This window comes from Macaca mulatta, chromosome 3 (genome assembly GCF_049350105.2).
Source record: "Macaca mulatta isolate MMU2019108-1 chromosome 3, T2T-MMU8v2.0, whole genome shotgun sequence".
NCBI lineage: Eukaryota > Metazoa > Chordata > Mammalia > Primates > Cercopithecidae > Macaca > Macaca mulatta.
Genome location: NC_133408.1, coordinates 33,511,000 through 33,525,167, shown reverse-complemented (window position 1 = coordinate 33,525,167; position 14,168 = coordinate 33,511,000). Strand labels below are relative to the sequence as shown.

General features: G+C 33.4%; 1 protein-coding gene across 2 annotated transcripts in view; it reads right to left on the bottom strand.

The window, feature by feature from the left end:
- LIPI (lipase I) overlaps window positions 1-9,333 on the bottom strand; it is a 103,581-nt gene extending 94,248 nt beyond the window's left edge. Inside the window, exon 1 of one of the 2 annotated variants that reach the window (XM_028845411.2) lies at window positions 9,168-9,333. In XM_028845411.2, the coding sequence (XP_028701244.1) occupies window positions 9,168-9,213 (46 nt within the window). In that variant the 5' untranslated portion in view covers window positions 9,214-9,333. The remainder of the gene's footprint in view (window positions 1-9,167) is intronic. The other variant, XM_077995895.1, reaches the window with a different exon arrangement.
- Window positions 9,334-14,168: the final 4,835 nt, after the last annotated feature.

Genomic DNA, 14,168 nt, shown 5'->3' with positions numbered 1-14,168 from the left:
AGCACAAAGAACAAAGCTGGAGGCATCACACTACCTGACTTCAAACTATACTACAGGGCTACAGTAACCAAAACAGCATGATCCTAGTACAAAAACAGACACATAAACCAATGGAACAGAGTAGAGAACCCAGACATAATGCTGCACACCTACAACTATCTGATCTTCAACAAACCTGCCAAAAACGATGGGAAAGGATTCCCTATTGAATAAGTGGTGCTGGGATAACTGATTAGCCTTATAAAGAAGATTGAAACTGGACTCCTTCCTTACATCATATACAAAAATTAACTGAAGTGGGATTAAAAACATAAAATGTAAAACCCAACACTACAAAAACCCTGAAAGACAACTTAGGCAATGCCATTCAGAACACAGACACAGGCCAAGATTTCATGACAAAAACACCAAAGGCAACTGCAACTAAAACAAAAATTAACAAGTGGGATCTAATTAAACTAAAGAGCTTCTGCACAGCAAAAGTAACTATCAACAGACTAAACAACCTACAGAATGGGAGAAAATTTCTGCAAACTATGCATCTGACAAAGGTTTAATATCCAGAATCTATAAGGAACTTAAACAAATTTACAAGAATAAAAACTAATAACTCCATTAAAAAGTGGGCAAATGACATGAGCACTTTTCAAAAGAAGACATACATGTGGCTAACAATTACATGAAAATAAAACCTCAACATCGCTGATGAGTAGATAAATGTCAATCAAAACCGAATGAGATATCATCTCACACCATTCAGAATGGCTCTTAAAAAGTCAAAAAATAACAGACACTGACAAGGTTGTGGAGAAAAAGGAACACTTACATGCTATCAGTGGGAACATAAATTAGTTCAACCATTGTGGAAGACAGTGTGGCAATTCCTCAAAGAGCTAAAAAACAGAACAACTATTCAGCTTAGCAATCCAATTACTGGGTATATACCCAAAGGGATATAAATCATTCTCTTAAAAAAACACATGTTCACTGCAGCACGATTCACAGTTGCAAAGACATTGAATCAACCTAAACGCCCATCAGTGATAGACTGGATAAAGAAAATGTGGTACACATACACCATGGAATACTATGCAGCCTTAAAAATGAATGAGATCATAGCCTTCGCAGGGACATGAATGGAGCTAAAGGCCATTATCCTTAGCAAATTAACACAGAAACAGAAAACCAAATGCCACATGTTCTCACTTTTAAGTGGGAGCTAAACGCTGAGATCACATGGACACATGGGGGAGAACAACACACACTGGGCCCTGTTCATGGGGGTTAGGGGCAGCGACAGCACCAGGAAGAATAGCTAATGGATGCTAGGCTTAATACGTGCAGTGGTATAAATAAATGTAGTAGTATTTAATTCAAAATTTTTCAGTTATATGATATAATAAATTCCTATTTTTTGAAGGGTGAGTGGGTTTAAGCTGGTTTAAACTAGGTTCCTATGATTTGCAAATTAACTAGTTTTTTTAAAAAAAGATGTGGAAAGATTGGGGAGGAGAGAGAGAAAAGAAGGAAAAGAAAACAGAAAGAAGAGGAAAAGAGAAAAAAGGAAAAAATGAAAAAAGAAATTTTTAAAAATACAGTACTGAAATACATCATGATTGAATATAAGCATTAATATCATGAAGTAAGTTCTGCTCAAATTAATGTATATCTGCAGTGCAATTCTAAAATAACGTCTCAATACTATAACTAAGGAGAGGCAGAAAGTGTATAAGAAAAATAAATGATATTTTGAAGATAATAGGACCATGATTAAAATTATGTTTACATAATAAACCAATTAAAAAGAGGCCTGTGAAACAGAACCAAAAATTGATAGACAGTTTAATGAAATAGAATGGGGACACCCAGAAATACACCATTTTAGCTAGAATAATTATGGCAATTAAAAGCAGTCAAAGGTGATGGATTTTTAAATAAAAAATGTTAGGATAATTATTTGATTCTAGTTATATTAAAGTAGTCCATGTAAAAGTAAAATTATACAAACTAGAAGAAGGATACAGTTAATATATATATGATCTCAGATTGAAGAATAATTTTTCAGCATAAAAACAAAGAAACCATGAAGCCAATAGGTTTCATAGCACATACATTTAAAACATCTGTACATAAAGAAACACTATAAACTAGACAAAAGACAAAAAATGAACTATGGAAGTGTTTTCAATATAAGGTAGGAAAGGAACTAATACAGATATACAAAACTGTAAATGAGAAAAAAGAAAAAGAATACTATAGTTGAACACCAGGTGAGGGATATAAACCGACATTTTCTAAAAATGTTCAGAGAGGTCATAAATGTATTAACATATGCTTAGTCTCCTTAAAAAAATCACTAAATTTTAATTAAAGTAAAATTACCATATCATTTTTACCTTTATACTCATTGACTACTAACATCAATGTATATTGCAACATTTCAATACAGAATATTTAGGATTCAATTAAATCCATGGAAATTAGAGACTGGAAAAATAAATTATCATGTATTTCTAAGATGGGGACTATACAGCATTTAAGAAATTATGAAGATGGATTAGAGACTTAAATGTTAGACCTAATACCATAAAAATCCTAGAGGAAAACCTAGGTAGTACCATTCAGGACATAGGCATGGGCAAAGACTTCATGTCTAAAACACCAAAAGCAATGGCAGCAAAAGCCAAAATTGACAAATGGGTTCTCATTAAACTAAAGAGTTTCTGCACAGCAAAAGAAACTACCATCAGAGTGAACAGGCAACCTACAGAATGGGAGAAAATTTTTGCAATCTACTCATCTGACAAAGGGCTAATATCCAGAACCTACAAAGAACTCAAACAAATTTACAAGAAAAAAACAAACAACCCCATCAAAAAGTGGGCAAAGGATATGAACAGACATTTCTCAAAAGAAGACATTCATACAGCCAACAGACACATGAAAAAATGCTCATCATCACTGGCCATCAGAGAAATGCAAATCAAAACCACAATGAGATACCATCTCACACCAGTTAGAATGGCGATCATTAAAAAGTCAGGAAACAACAGGTGCTGGAGAGGATGTGGAGAAATAGGAACACTTTTACACTGTTGGTGGGATTGTAAACTAGTTCAACCATTATGGAAAACAGTATGGCGATTCCTCAAGGATCTAGAACTAGATGTACCATATGACCCAGCCATCCCATTACTGGGTATATACCCAAAGGATTATAAATTATGCTGCTATAAAGACACATGCACACGTATGTTTATTGCGGCACTATTCACAATAGCAAAGACTTGGAACCAACCCAAATGTCCATCAGTGACAGATTGGATTAAGAAAATGTGGCACATATACACCATGGAATACTATGCAGCCATCAAAAAGGATGAGTTTGTGTCCTTTGTAGGGACATGGATGCAGCTGGAAACCATCATTCTTAGCAAACTATCACAAGAACAGAAAACCAAACACCGCATGTTCTCACTCATAGGTGGGAACTGAACAATGAGATCACTTGGACTCAGGAAGGGGAACATCACACACCGGGGCCTATCATGGGGAGGGGGGAGGGGGGAGGGATTGCATTGGGAGTTATACCTGATGTAAATGACGAGTTGATGGGTGCTGACGAATTGATGGGTGCAGCACACCAACATGGCACAAGTATACATATGTAACAAACCTGCACGTTATGCACATGTACCCTAGAACTTAAAGTATAATAATAATAAAAAAAAAAAGAAATTATGTTTCTGAAAACTAAAGATAACATCAGAAAACATGTATTATGTAAAATGAAATACAATAAGAAGATAATGAAAACCATACACACTAACCACATGAATATCTATTTCTATATATACAGCCCATATTTATATAATATTTCATCCGTGATATAGCATATATATAATACACTGTAAACACATGCATATATTTGTACACACACCCCCCCACACACACACATATTTATTGGGTAAGATATTAACCAACACAAATGTAGTTTGCAGTGATGCTGATTAAATTGTGTTCTCTATCTGTATTTCTCTGCGTGATTTCTATTGTCTCTATTTTAATATTTTTTAGTTTTCTATATCTAAAATATTCATTTCTTAGTTTTTTAATGAGAGAAAATAGATTTAATAGACTTCAGTTAATTAAAAATAAAAATTGCCAAAATGAATGGTATCAGCAAAAAACTGAATATATCTAAAACAGAAAGATTAGTATTAATTTTTGTACCTGTTTGAAAAATTAACAAATTGAGGATCTGAGAAATAGACTAAGTAACTCTATTGTGATTCAAAATTCACTAGCAGGTACATAATATAGTACTTTATTTCCAAAGATGTAGGAAGATAATGACTCTAGCAGTAACCTCAACAGAGAGGTAAGCTGAGAAGTAGTACTGAAAATCTTGTTAGGTTTCAAATTATAGAAGCAGCAAAAATGTTAAAAATGCCAAAGACACATGGGGAAGTTATAAATAGTCATTGTAGGTTGTCCAGCATTCTCTCTGAAACATATTTCCATTACAGTTACAATGCCTGTGAAATTGAGAGCAAGGAGATTAAAACAGACAGTCCAGAGGCAGGCATAGTGCCTTGCACGTGAACAGCTGACTCAAGTACCTCTAGCCTCTCTCAAAAATCTCTTGTGACTCTGAGCAAGTTATTTACCTCTCATCTCTGAGCCTCAGTTTTCTCATGTTTAAATGGAAGGAGTTGAAAGAAATGATCTCCTGTTACTGCAACATTCTTTGATTTCAAATGCTTTTTCATGCTGGGCAAGCTGCTGAGACAAGTTTGTCTTGCAATTTTCAGTGTTTTCATTATTGATTTTATGGTATATAAAGAATTTAGTTTGTAATCAAAATGAACAAAAAAACCACTAGTTTTGCTGACTCAAGTCAAGAACAGAGAGCCTTAAAACTTAGTCATAAAAAGCTACAATCCCTATACATCTTAGAAAGATTTAACCCTTTTTTTTCTGATAATCTAAACCCCCATTCTCATCCCAAAAATCCTACATGAAAACCTCCTTCCTTCTCTTTCCTCATTTCTGGAAAAACATGGATTTGTGAACAACAACAATATTAATCATATGATAATAGTTTATATTTAGCTATCACTTCATGGCAAGTCCAGTGTTGTTTTATATTTCCTATTCTTTTCTTCATTTTATATATGAAGAAAGTGAAGTTAAAAGAGATTAAATGATCTCAGGCACACAACTAGAAGCCACAGGACATTTCTGGGTGACAACTGAAAAGCATGAGCACTATATTTTTGGCACAAGTTATTATGTAAACATTTGAGTAACATAAATAAGACCCTATCAGAAGTTCACTAGCTCTCTGTTTATTCATCTGTAATAAGAAAGAAGACCCTTTTGGGCCAGCAGAATTCCAAGCACGAAACAATTGACCCACTTGATGCTACGAAGACAGTGGCTTCTATGGCCACAGAGCCAGTTAAGACACAACACTGTAGGTAAAACGTTAAAATCCCTGAACGCTAGTGGCAGAAGGCAAAATAAAAGGCAAATATATCATTAGTTATGTAGTCATGAACCAATAAAAAACACACATTTAAAAAGAATGCAAAATTATAGTTAGATAGGAGAAATAAGTTCTAGTGTTCTACATCATGTAGAATGACTATAGTTAACAATTATATATAGTTTCAAACAGCTAGGAGGATACTGAGTGTTCCCAGCACAAAGAAATAACTGTGTGAGATATCAATACACTAATTACTTGGATATGATCTCTATGCATTATATCTATCAAAATATTACTACGTACTCTAGAAATAAGAGGCACAACTATGTTGATTAATTTTTAATGAAAAAACAAGATATTCAGTCAGCAACTCATGTATGCAAATGTTAGGAAAGCTGTTGAAAATGAATCGGACTACACAAGCAAAATAAAGTAGGGTGTCTAACAAGTCTTTATACCAGGAATTCTCAAGAATGATTTTAAAAATGGATGTAAAAAAAAAATGACTGGGAACAGCAGAATTTTCAGAATGTAATTTCCTGGGGCCATCCCCAGAAATTCTGATTTGGTAGATATATTGGCACTCTTTAAGTGGGTAACCCAGAGAATTCTCATATGGTAGTTCATGAACCACACATGGAGAAGTCTTATATCTGGAAATTATCTAAAAGAATTAAAGAGAAAATGAACACGGAAGAAAACACAGAGGATTATTCTAACCTAATTAATATTGCTTTCTACGTGACCAAATCAACATTCATATTACCTTCTTCGAGCTTCACGATAGAGTGAGATAGTATTACAGGTATTAACTGCATTTAGAAATGAGGAAACAGGTTCATAGAGGTTAAGTGACTTGGCACAAGATAACATGCCACCAGGACATGAAACTGGGTCTTTTAGTTCCAAATTTCATGTTCTTTCACATGATCCTTGTTTAAAGAGATTGTGGTACAATAAATTAAAATTCCTTGAGGGCATCTGATTTTAGTAAGTCAAGAAAAATTAATCACAGATCACACCAGAAAAATACTGACACAATTTAGAGAAAAATAATGATTTTGTTGAGGCAGTCAGCTCAGGATCCCATGGGTTCTAGAAAGATTACTGCCCTACAAACAGGCTTCTAAGGTTCTATAACTTCCTTATAGAAGGTGGTCTGCGTACCCATGGGCATCACGTGAGAGCTTAGTAGAATTGCTAATCTTGGGCTTCACCTCCAGCCTATGGATAAGAATTTGCATTTTTACCACATACTCCAAGTTGTGTGACTTTACAAAAATAACTCCATTTTATTCTGCATTTCACTTTCCTCGACTGTGAAATGAGAAACCTGAATTAATCTGTCTTTAACATCTCTTTCAAAGCACACAGGAGTGGGAAACAATGTCCTGTGGTCAGGTCTGGTTGACAAGCTAAGAATGTGTTTTACATGTTTAAATGGTTGGGAGAAAATCAAAATTATAATATTTGGTGACATGAAAGTTACAACAAATTCAAATGTGAGTGCCCATAAATAAGGTTGTATTAGCACACATGCACATTGACTTGTTTATGCATTATCTACTGCTGCTTTCTTGCTTTGGTGACAAAGCTGAGTAGATGCAAAAGAGACTGTATGGCCCACAAAACCTAAAATATTTACTATCTGGTCATTTACAAAAATATTTCCCAGCCAGCTCAATGGCTCACGCCTATAATCCCAGCACTTTGGGAGGCTGAGACGGGCAGATCACTTGAGACCAAGAGTTGGAGACCAGCCTGGGTAATATAGTGAAATGCTGTCTCTCCAAAAATTACAAAATTAGCAGGCGTGGTGGTGTGTGCCTGTAGCCCTAGCTACCCTGGAGGCTGAAGCCAGAGGATTGCTTGAAACTAGGAGGTCGAGGCTGTAGTGAGCCATGACCTTCACACTATACTCCAGCCTGGGTGACAGAATGAGACCCTGTCCAAAGAAAAAAAGAATTTCTGACCCTTGCAATATAATAATAGCAACAACAAAAATTTCAGTGTAAATAGTTACAATAAGTTGGCAACTGTACTAAGAATAAATATGCATATATGCATATAATTTGAATATGTAGATACACAAATGTACTGTATATTTGTATAAAGTTTTTTGACCTATCTCTCCCCTCCCATTTTATTCTACTTACAATTTTTAAAAACACCTGACTAATTTGCTTTTCAGAATATCATTTCTTTATTAAAGGCAGATGTAATAAATGATTTTCATGTTGAGAAACATGAAACATGCCCTCCTGGAGGTATATATCAGAATCTCTAGTGGAGAAGAAAGGAGCATGTGTAATAAATAAAACACACTTGTATGAAATAAACTACTGAAGATCAACAAAATTTTTTAATGAAGTAGAGATTCAAGGAAAATGAGAGAAAGCATAGAGTCTACATGGGGTAAAAATGAATTTGAGGATCAGTAAACTTTTTAAATCACTTATTTTCTATTTACTACTGTTAATATCTAAAAGTTCTACTATTGTATTTTAATCACCATTATACAAGAATTAGCAGACAGAAACATACAAAGCAATTACGTTTGAATTTTCCCAACTGAAAATGTAGGCAACTGACTAAATACTAATCAAAACAATAATATCAGAAAGTCTGCCAAATAACTTTTTAATGTAAACTATGATATTAAAATGTTTATAACTGCATTAAAAATGACACATAAGATTGGGGCCTAGACTTCAAATTTCTCTGGCTTTCAACTTAAGATGCCACTATTATACATTATAATAACATAAAATCCCTATCAAGAAACTTCAGAGTAATAATATAAATTATAAACTGCATATCAGTACTATTTAGATTCTATATTTAAATATAAAATTCAAATAGTTCCAGAATTTATGGTTATCTCAAATAGCCAATTAAAAACATAAGAAATAACGTTAATTTCTAGTTAATTTTTAAAGTTATTCAAGTATGCATTAACAAATTTCAAATAAATTTAAAACATAAAGGAAATAATCTGCTCTCATAAAACCCCTATGGAAAACTATTCATCTTCAATTTTAAATTTGTCACTGTTATTACCATAAAGCAGAACAAATTATCAAGTTGAACAAGTAATTCTACTTTATCATAAAGTAGAAAACGAGTCTTAATATTGATAAACTTTATTACTATACACCAATAAACCAGAATAAAGTTCTACCTTATTACCATAAAACAGCTTTGTTTTTTGTCATACTGAATGAGAGCAAAAGTTGTAGTATATGTTTATTTTGTTTTGCAATCAATAATTTATCCAAGTAAGAATTTTCTTCAAAAGTAGAGCTAGTGAAACAAATAAAATTGAAACAAGATATTTAAGGCATAATTTTAAATACCGAATTAATTTCTCCATTACCGAATTTTTTTTCTCTTGAGTATTTCTATTTAGTCTCTAGTTACATCTTTTTTTAAAAAAAAGGTTTTCTAGTTACTAATTATCTGGCAAGTAAATAAAATGCAAAATGTCAACTTATTAAACAAACACATGCACACACACACAGAAGTTTTCTTGATAGTAATGTTTGTTATAATTAGTACCAATAATCATAGCATATTTTTATCCCATTATATCATAACATTCTTTATCCCAGAATATAGACCACACTATTTTATATGCAATTTTTAAAGATAAATCAAATTATTAATATCTTACCAGACTTTACCCAGCACATCAAACAAAGAAAAATGTATACTCTCATTTGGAATCTGAGAAAAGCAAAAGCAGCACTCAATTCACCAAAAAGGAAATTCCGTAACTCACTGAGGTTTCTTTTTGGTAGGATCGTCACAGGCTGGCAGGTTCTACTGTAAAAGTTCACTGATTTTTGCTCCTCCCTCTTGGTTGAAAAGGTGAGGTAGTTTGTTTTCTCCCATTTTAGCTTGTGGTTGTGGGAAGGATTTTTAAGTCACAGGCTCTGTAATAAGTCACAAACAAACCTTCAGCTACACAAGTTGAATTTAAGGGAATGATAAATCTAATTACATCTTTCTGTATCCTTTTAACCTCAGGATTTCAGAAGCGGTCAGGAAAAATGTGCAAATGTGATGTTAGAAAATGCTAGAAATGGAAAGAGTCAGAAAAAGTTGTGGTTTATATTCACTTTGATTACAAACTAAGATATCTTTATATACCATAAATCAGTAATGAAATCCATATCCACCAAGCTCTGTCAAGTATAAAATATGAGCTTTTCATATTTATGTTATTTTACATCCCCAAAGCAGAGGCTATTTTAAAATTCAAAATTTTGGCTCATCACTTGAGGCTAAAAGGTGAAAATTATATTTAAAAAAGTCTTTAATATGATGACCATTTTAAAATTAGCGTGCATTTTCTTTTTACATGTTTACATAATTATCTTCTTTTCTTACCAGCAGTGGACTTTTAGTAAGCAAGAAAAATTGGGAGTTGTTCTAAGTACATAAATTACAAGTTTAAAAATTAAATTCATTTTTCAAAAATTCAAGTTTCTCTAAAGCTCCAAAAGCACAGTAAGAACAGGAGTGTTTTTTATATGTTATAAATCTGCATAAACTAATCTGAGGTCTGGGGAAGTATTTGAGAAAATTCACAAACAAAATGAGGTATTAGTTTAAAAATAATCACGAAAATTTAACTGCTGAGGAAATTCCATCATTATTTTGAACCGTTTGATCTCTGGGTGTTTTACACGAGATTTCCATTTTTAAAACAATACCACCACTACAATTTGTTTGGAGACCAAAACTAATCTAGGTCCTTCCACAGCGCTTAGCTGTAAGAGTTGCACCTCTCTAACAAAGATGTAAATAAGCCACATCATTTCAGAATATGGGAAGAAAGATAATGTGTCGTACCTCCTAAAACAAATTTTTCCTAACAAGCTTTACTTAATAAATTAAAATACAAATCTTTCCTCCGTCACTTATAATTTCCTTTTTTCTTTGTGCTTTCGACGCAGCACTATGAGTCTTGCACATTTACTTTCATCTTTACAATTCTAAAGAGTTCATACTGAAAAATACTGGCATATCAGGCAGTATAATACAGAGTTTCAAAATTTAAAATTATGCTTCTTCATTATCATGTATTTTACATACTGCTAATATGAGAAAGATGAGGTTATTAATGTTTATTGCCTTAAACAGGAAAATATTGGGGGATGACAAAGTTACAAAATTCCAATAGTTTAGTAAGACATAATCTATTTAAGCACTTGTTTAGTCCTCCTTGGATATAAAAAATGATTGTAAGTAGCTTACATACACACTCACAATAAACATTAACTCAAAGGGGATGTTCATGATGATGATGTGATGATGACGATGAAGATTTAAAATTTATTGAGTCCTATGCACCAGGCGTTCTTCAAGCACTTTACAAGTAAGTTAATTAGTGTTTATTGAGATGGAAAATCACTGTTTATCACAATATATTTTGTCACAACCTTTTATTAATTTGTCAGTGTGTCAAAATGTTTAACAGTCTTACCCTTTGATTCAGCAATTAAGCATCAAAGATACTTCCTACAGAAATCCAAGACACTTTCCTACAGACACATCCAAGGTCCTTATATGTGGCAAATGGCCCACATGTGCACAAATATATGAGCAAAGACGTTCATCTCACCATTCCAATAACAGTCAAAAAATGAAAGCAATATAAAATCTAACAATGAGAGATTAGTCTAATTGGGTATCTACTATGGATTAAAACTAATGATACAGATAGATCAGTATTTATTGGTGTAAAAGGCCTCATTACAGTTTTAGAGGGCAGAGGGCAAGCTGAAAAACAGTATTATATAGCGTGGTTTATTTTCCTAAAGTGTGATATATATTTCAAAGTCTGGAAGGTTTTCCTCTGAAATAGTTATCTCTGCATGATAAATCTGTCAGTATTTTTACTTTATTTCCTTAAATTTTAAAAATATTTATTTACAATAAACATCTAATACATGTAAAACAATTTAAAAACTGTATTTACTTGACAAAAAGATGGTTAGGAAAAAATCAGAATAAAGACAAAATAAGGGTTTAAAAAAGTGAAGACAAAAATGAGTTCAATTTAAAAAAGCATCCAATAAAATCCCTTAATAGTAATTGGCCAACTTCCTTCCCTCCCTCCCTCCCTCCCTCCCTCCTTCCCTTCCATTTCAGTTGTTCATTCATTTGTTCATTCAGTTGTTCCATTTCAGTTGTTCATTCATTTATGCTTTTATTAAGTACCTATTGATTTCCAGGCACAGACTTTGTTGTTGGGGATACAAAGTAAAGACGTTCATTTATTTAATCTTAATTATTTCAACAGCTATTTATTATACACCCACAGGTGTATCAGAGATTGTCCTAGGTACTGAGAAATATTTATACTAGCTCCTGGTGAGAAGGACATGACAGAAGTGTACCTAGGGAACTATGGAACCACACAAGTGGAGTTGCCAGCTAATTTGGAAGGCAGAGTTCAGAGAAGCATTGCAGGACATGTTGCCTGGGCTTAACTACAAGAGAGAGTAAGAGTTGACTGGGCAAGGCCGGGCACGGTGGCTCACGCCTGTAATCCCAGCACTTTGGGAGGCCAAGGCAGGTAGATAACCTGAGGTCAGGAGTTTGAGACCAGTCTGGCCAACATGGTGAAACCCTGTCTCCACTAAAAATACAAAAATTAGCCGGACATGGTGGCACACACCTGTCTGTAATTACAGCTACTTGGAGGCTGAGGCAGGAGAATCACTTGAACCTGGGAGGCAGAGGTTGCAGTGAGCTGAGATTGCGGCATTGCACTCCAGCCTGAGCGACAAGAGCAAAACTCCATCTCAAAATAAAAGAAAAAAAAAAAAAGAGTTGGCTGGGCAAAAGAAGATAAAGAAGCTCTAATTATACATATATAGACATAGAGAGGTATACATGTACATATACATATATTTTCATTTATTATATGTTCATTCAGTTAGGGACATCAGACATCCTGATATAAATGAAGAAAGGCTAGCTCTTTATAGAGTGTTACATGTATTTAACCCATTAAAACCTGATATATGACTAACGGTCCAGTAAATACTGAAAGTGAAGTGAATTATTTTTAACCTACTAGATTTATTACCATGCATGCATTCAATATGAGTTAAGAAACACAGTATGCTTACATTAGAAAAATGATATATTGAGATCATATTCCGAGAAAATTGCTAACTACAGGAGCTGACTTTCAGAGTTCATAATATTAACTAAGTACTCTAGAATTATAAGCACTATAAACTTATGTACAGCTAGAAGAGGATATTAGAACACCAAAATTATGCACATTTGTAGACAAATAAGGATGCAAATTTCAATAGAACAATATAATATGAACATTAATTACAAGTGTAGTTAAAGGTTTGTAGCATACACACTCATATGCATGCAGTGGTTTAAAGTGAAACCTGAAGATACAGCTCCCATATAAGAAATGTCTGAGGTGAATTTAAGGAAGAAATCTGTTGGTTTGATAAGATTTATGAAGCAAATGAATACTAATAAATCGAGAGGTCTACACATAACAGAGACTTGCAAGTATCCATTTATTTGATCAACATATATTTATTTGCCTACAATATGAGTGTTTCCTTAACTCCTTCTTACTGTACCACAACTATACTGATGATAAGCAAAGAAAAAGGAAAAAAAAATGGAGACAGGACTTATATCAGTTGAAGGTAACTACCGAAGTCACTAGCATTTATATTATATTTGTGAGGGTAGAAAGGCTGTCTTTCCCACAATATAAGCTTTAGGAGGTCAGATTTTTATATTTACCTTTGTTTTCCATGAACTAAGCATTCAGAAAATACCTATTAAATGAAGTAACTATATTTAGTTCAATCCATTCCTTAAGAAACAGAATCCGAATTCCAAAGAGAAATCACTTGTTCAAAGTAATAAAACTATGTAATGTCAGAGATCAATTAGAAATTAGGATTTCCTAAAATGTGTACCTTTTCATTAGAAAAGATGACTTTTGTTGGTCCATCGACCAGATAAAAGCATGCTTCCTCAATTCAAAATGAAATTTTATCACGATGCGAAACTAAAGGTCAAATAATGTTTTGATTACCTATATGATATTCATGGGATGATCTCAAGGTCCTATGTAGACGTATGGTAGCTTCAGAAAGGAAACCAAGTTAACAGTTGGCAGTTGATTTATCAAAGTACTGAGATTCTAAGGTTTCTCTCTCCTTCCTTGTAATTTTATTGTTCTTAAGACTTTTATTAAAAACAAAATTATCCCCAAGAAAGAACTAAGCCTCTAGCCTGGTACACCATATACAAAGTATAGCCCTGAAACAAAGCACAGCCCCAGCTGCCATCCTCAAAAACTGGCTTAGACACAAAACTTGCTCAGTCTCACCAGTATATCCCTTGGTATTCGCTTTCTCAAGTTCCTTTTGGAGTCCACTTAAAACCTCTGTGACCAGTTTCAAAAACTCATCTAGGGAGCACTTTCTAGGAAAATAAACTTTAATTCTAGTTTTCTGTTGTATCCACATCCATGCAAACATCGATTCTTTCAAAAATTATTTATAATTTAATATCTTCGTGATTTGTTCCTTTATTCTTCGGACACAAAGAAATGAATCTCCCTGCATTCGCCTGGGAGCTTCTGCAATGAAGTTATTACAATTTAAATAAT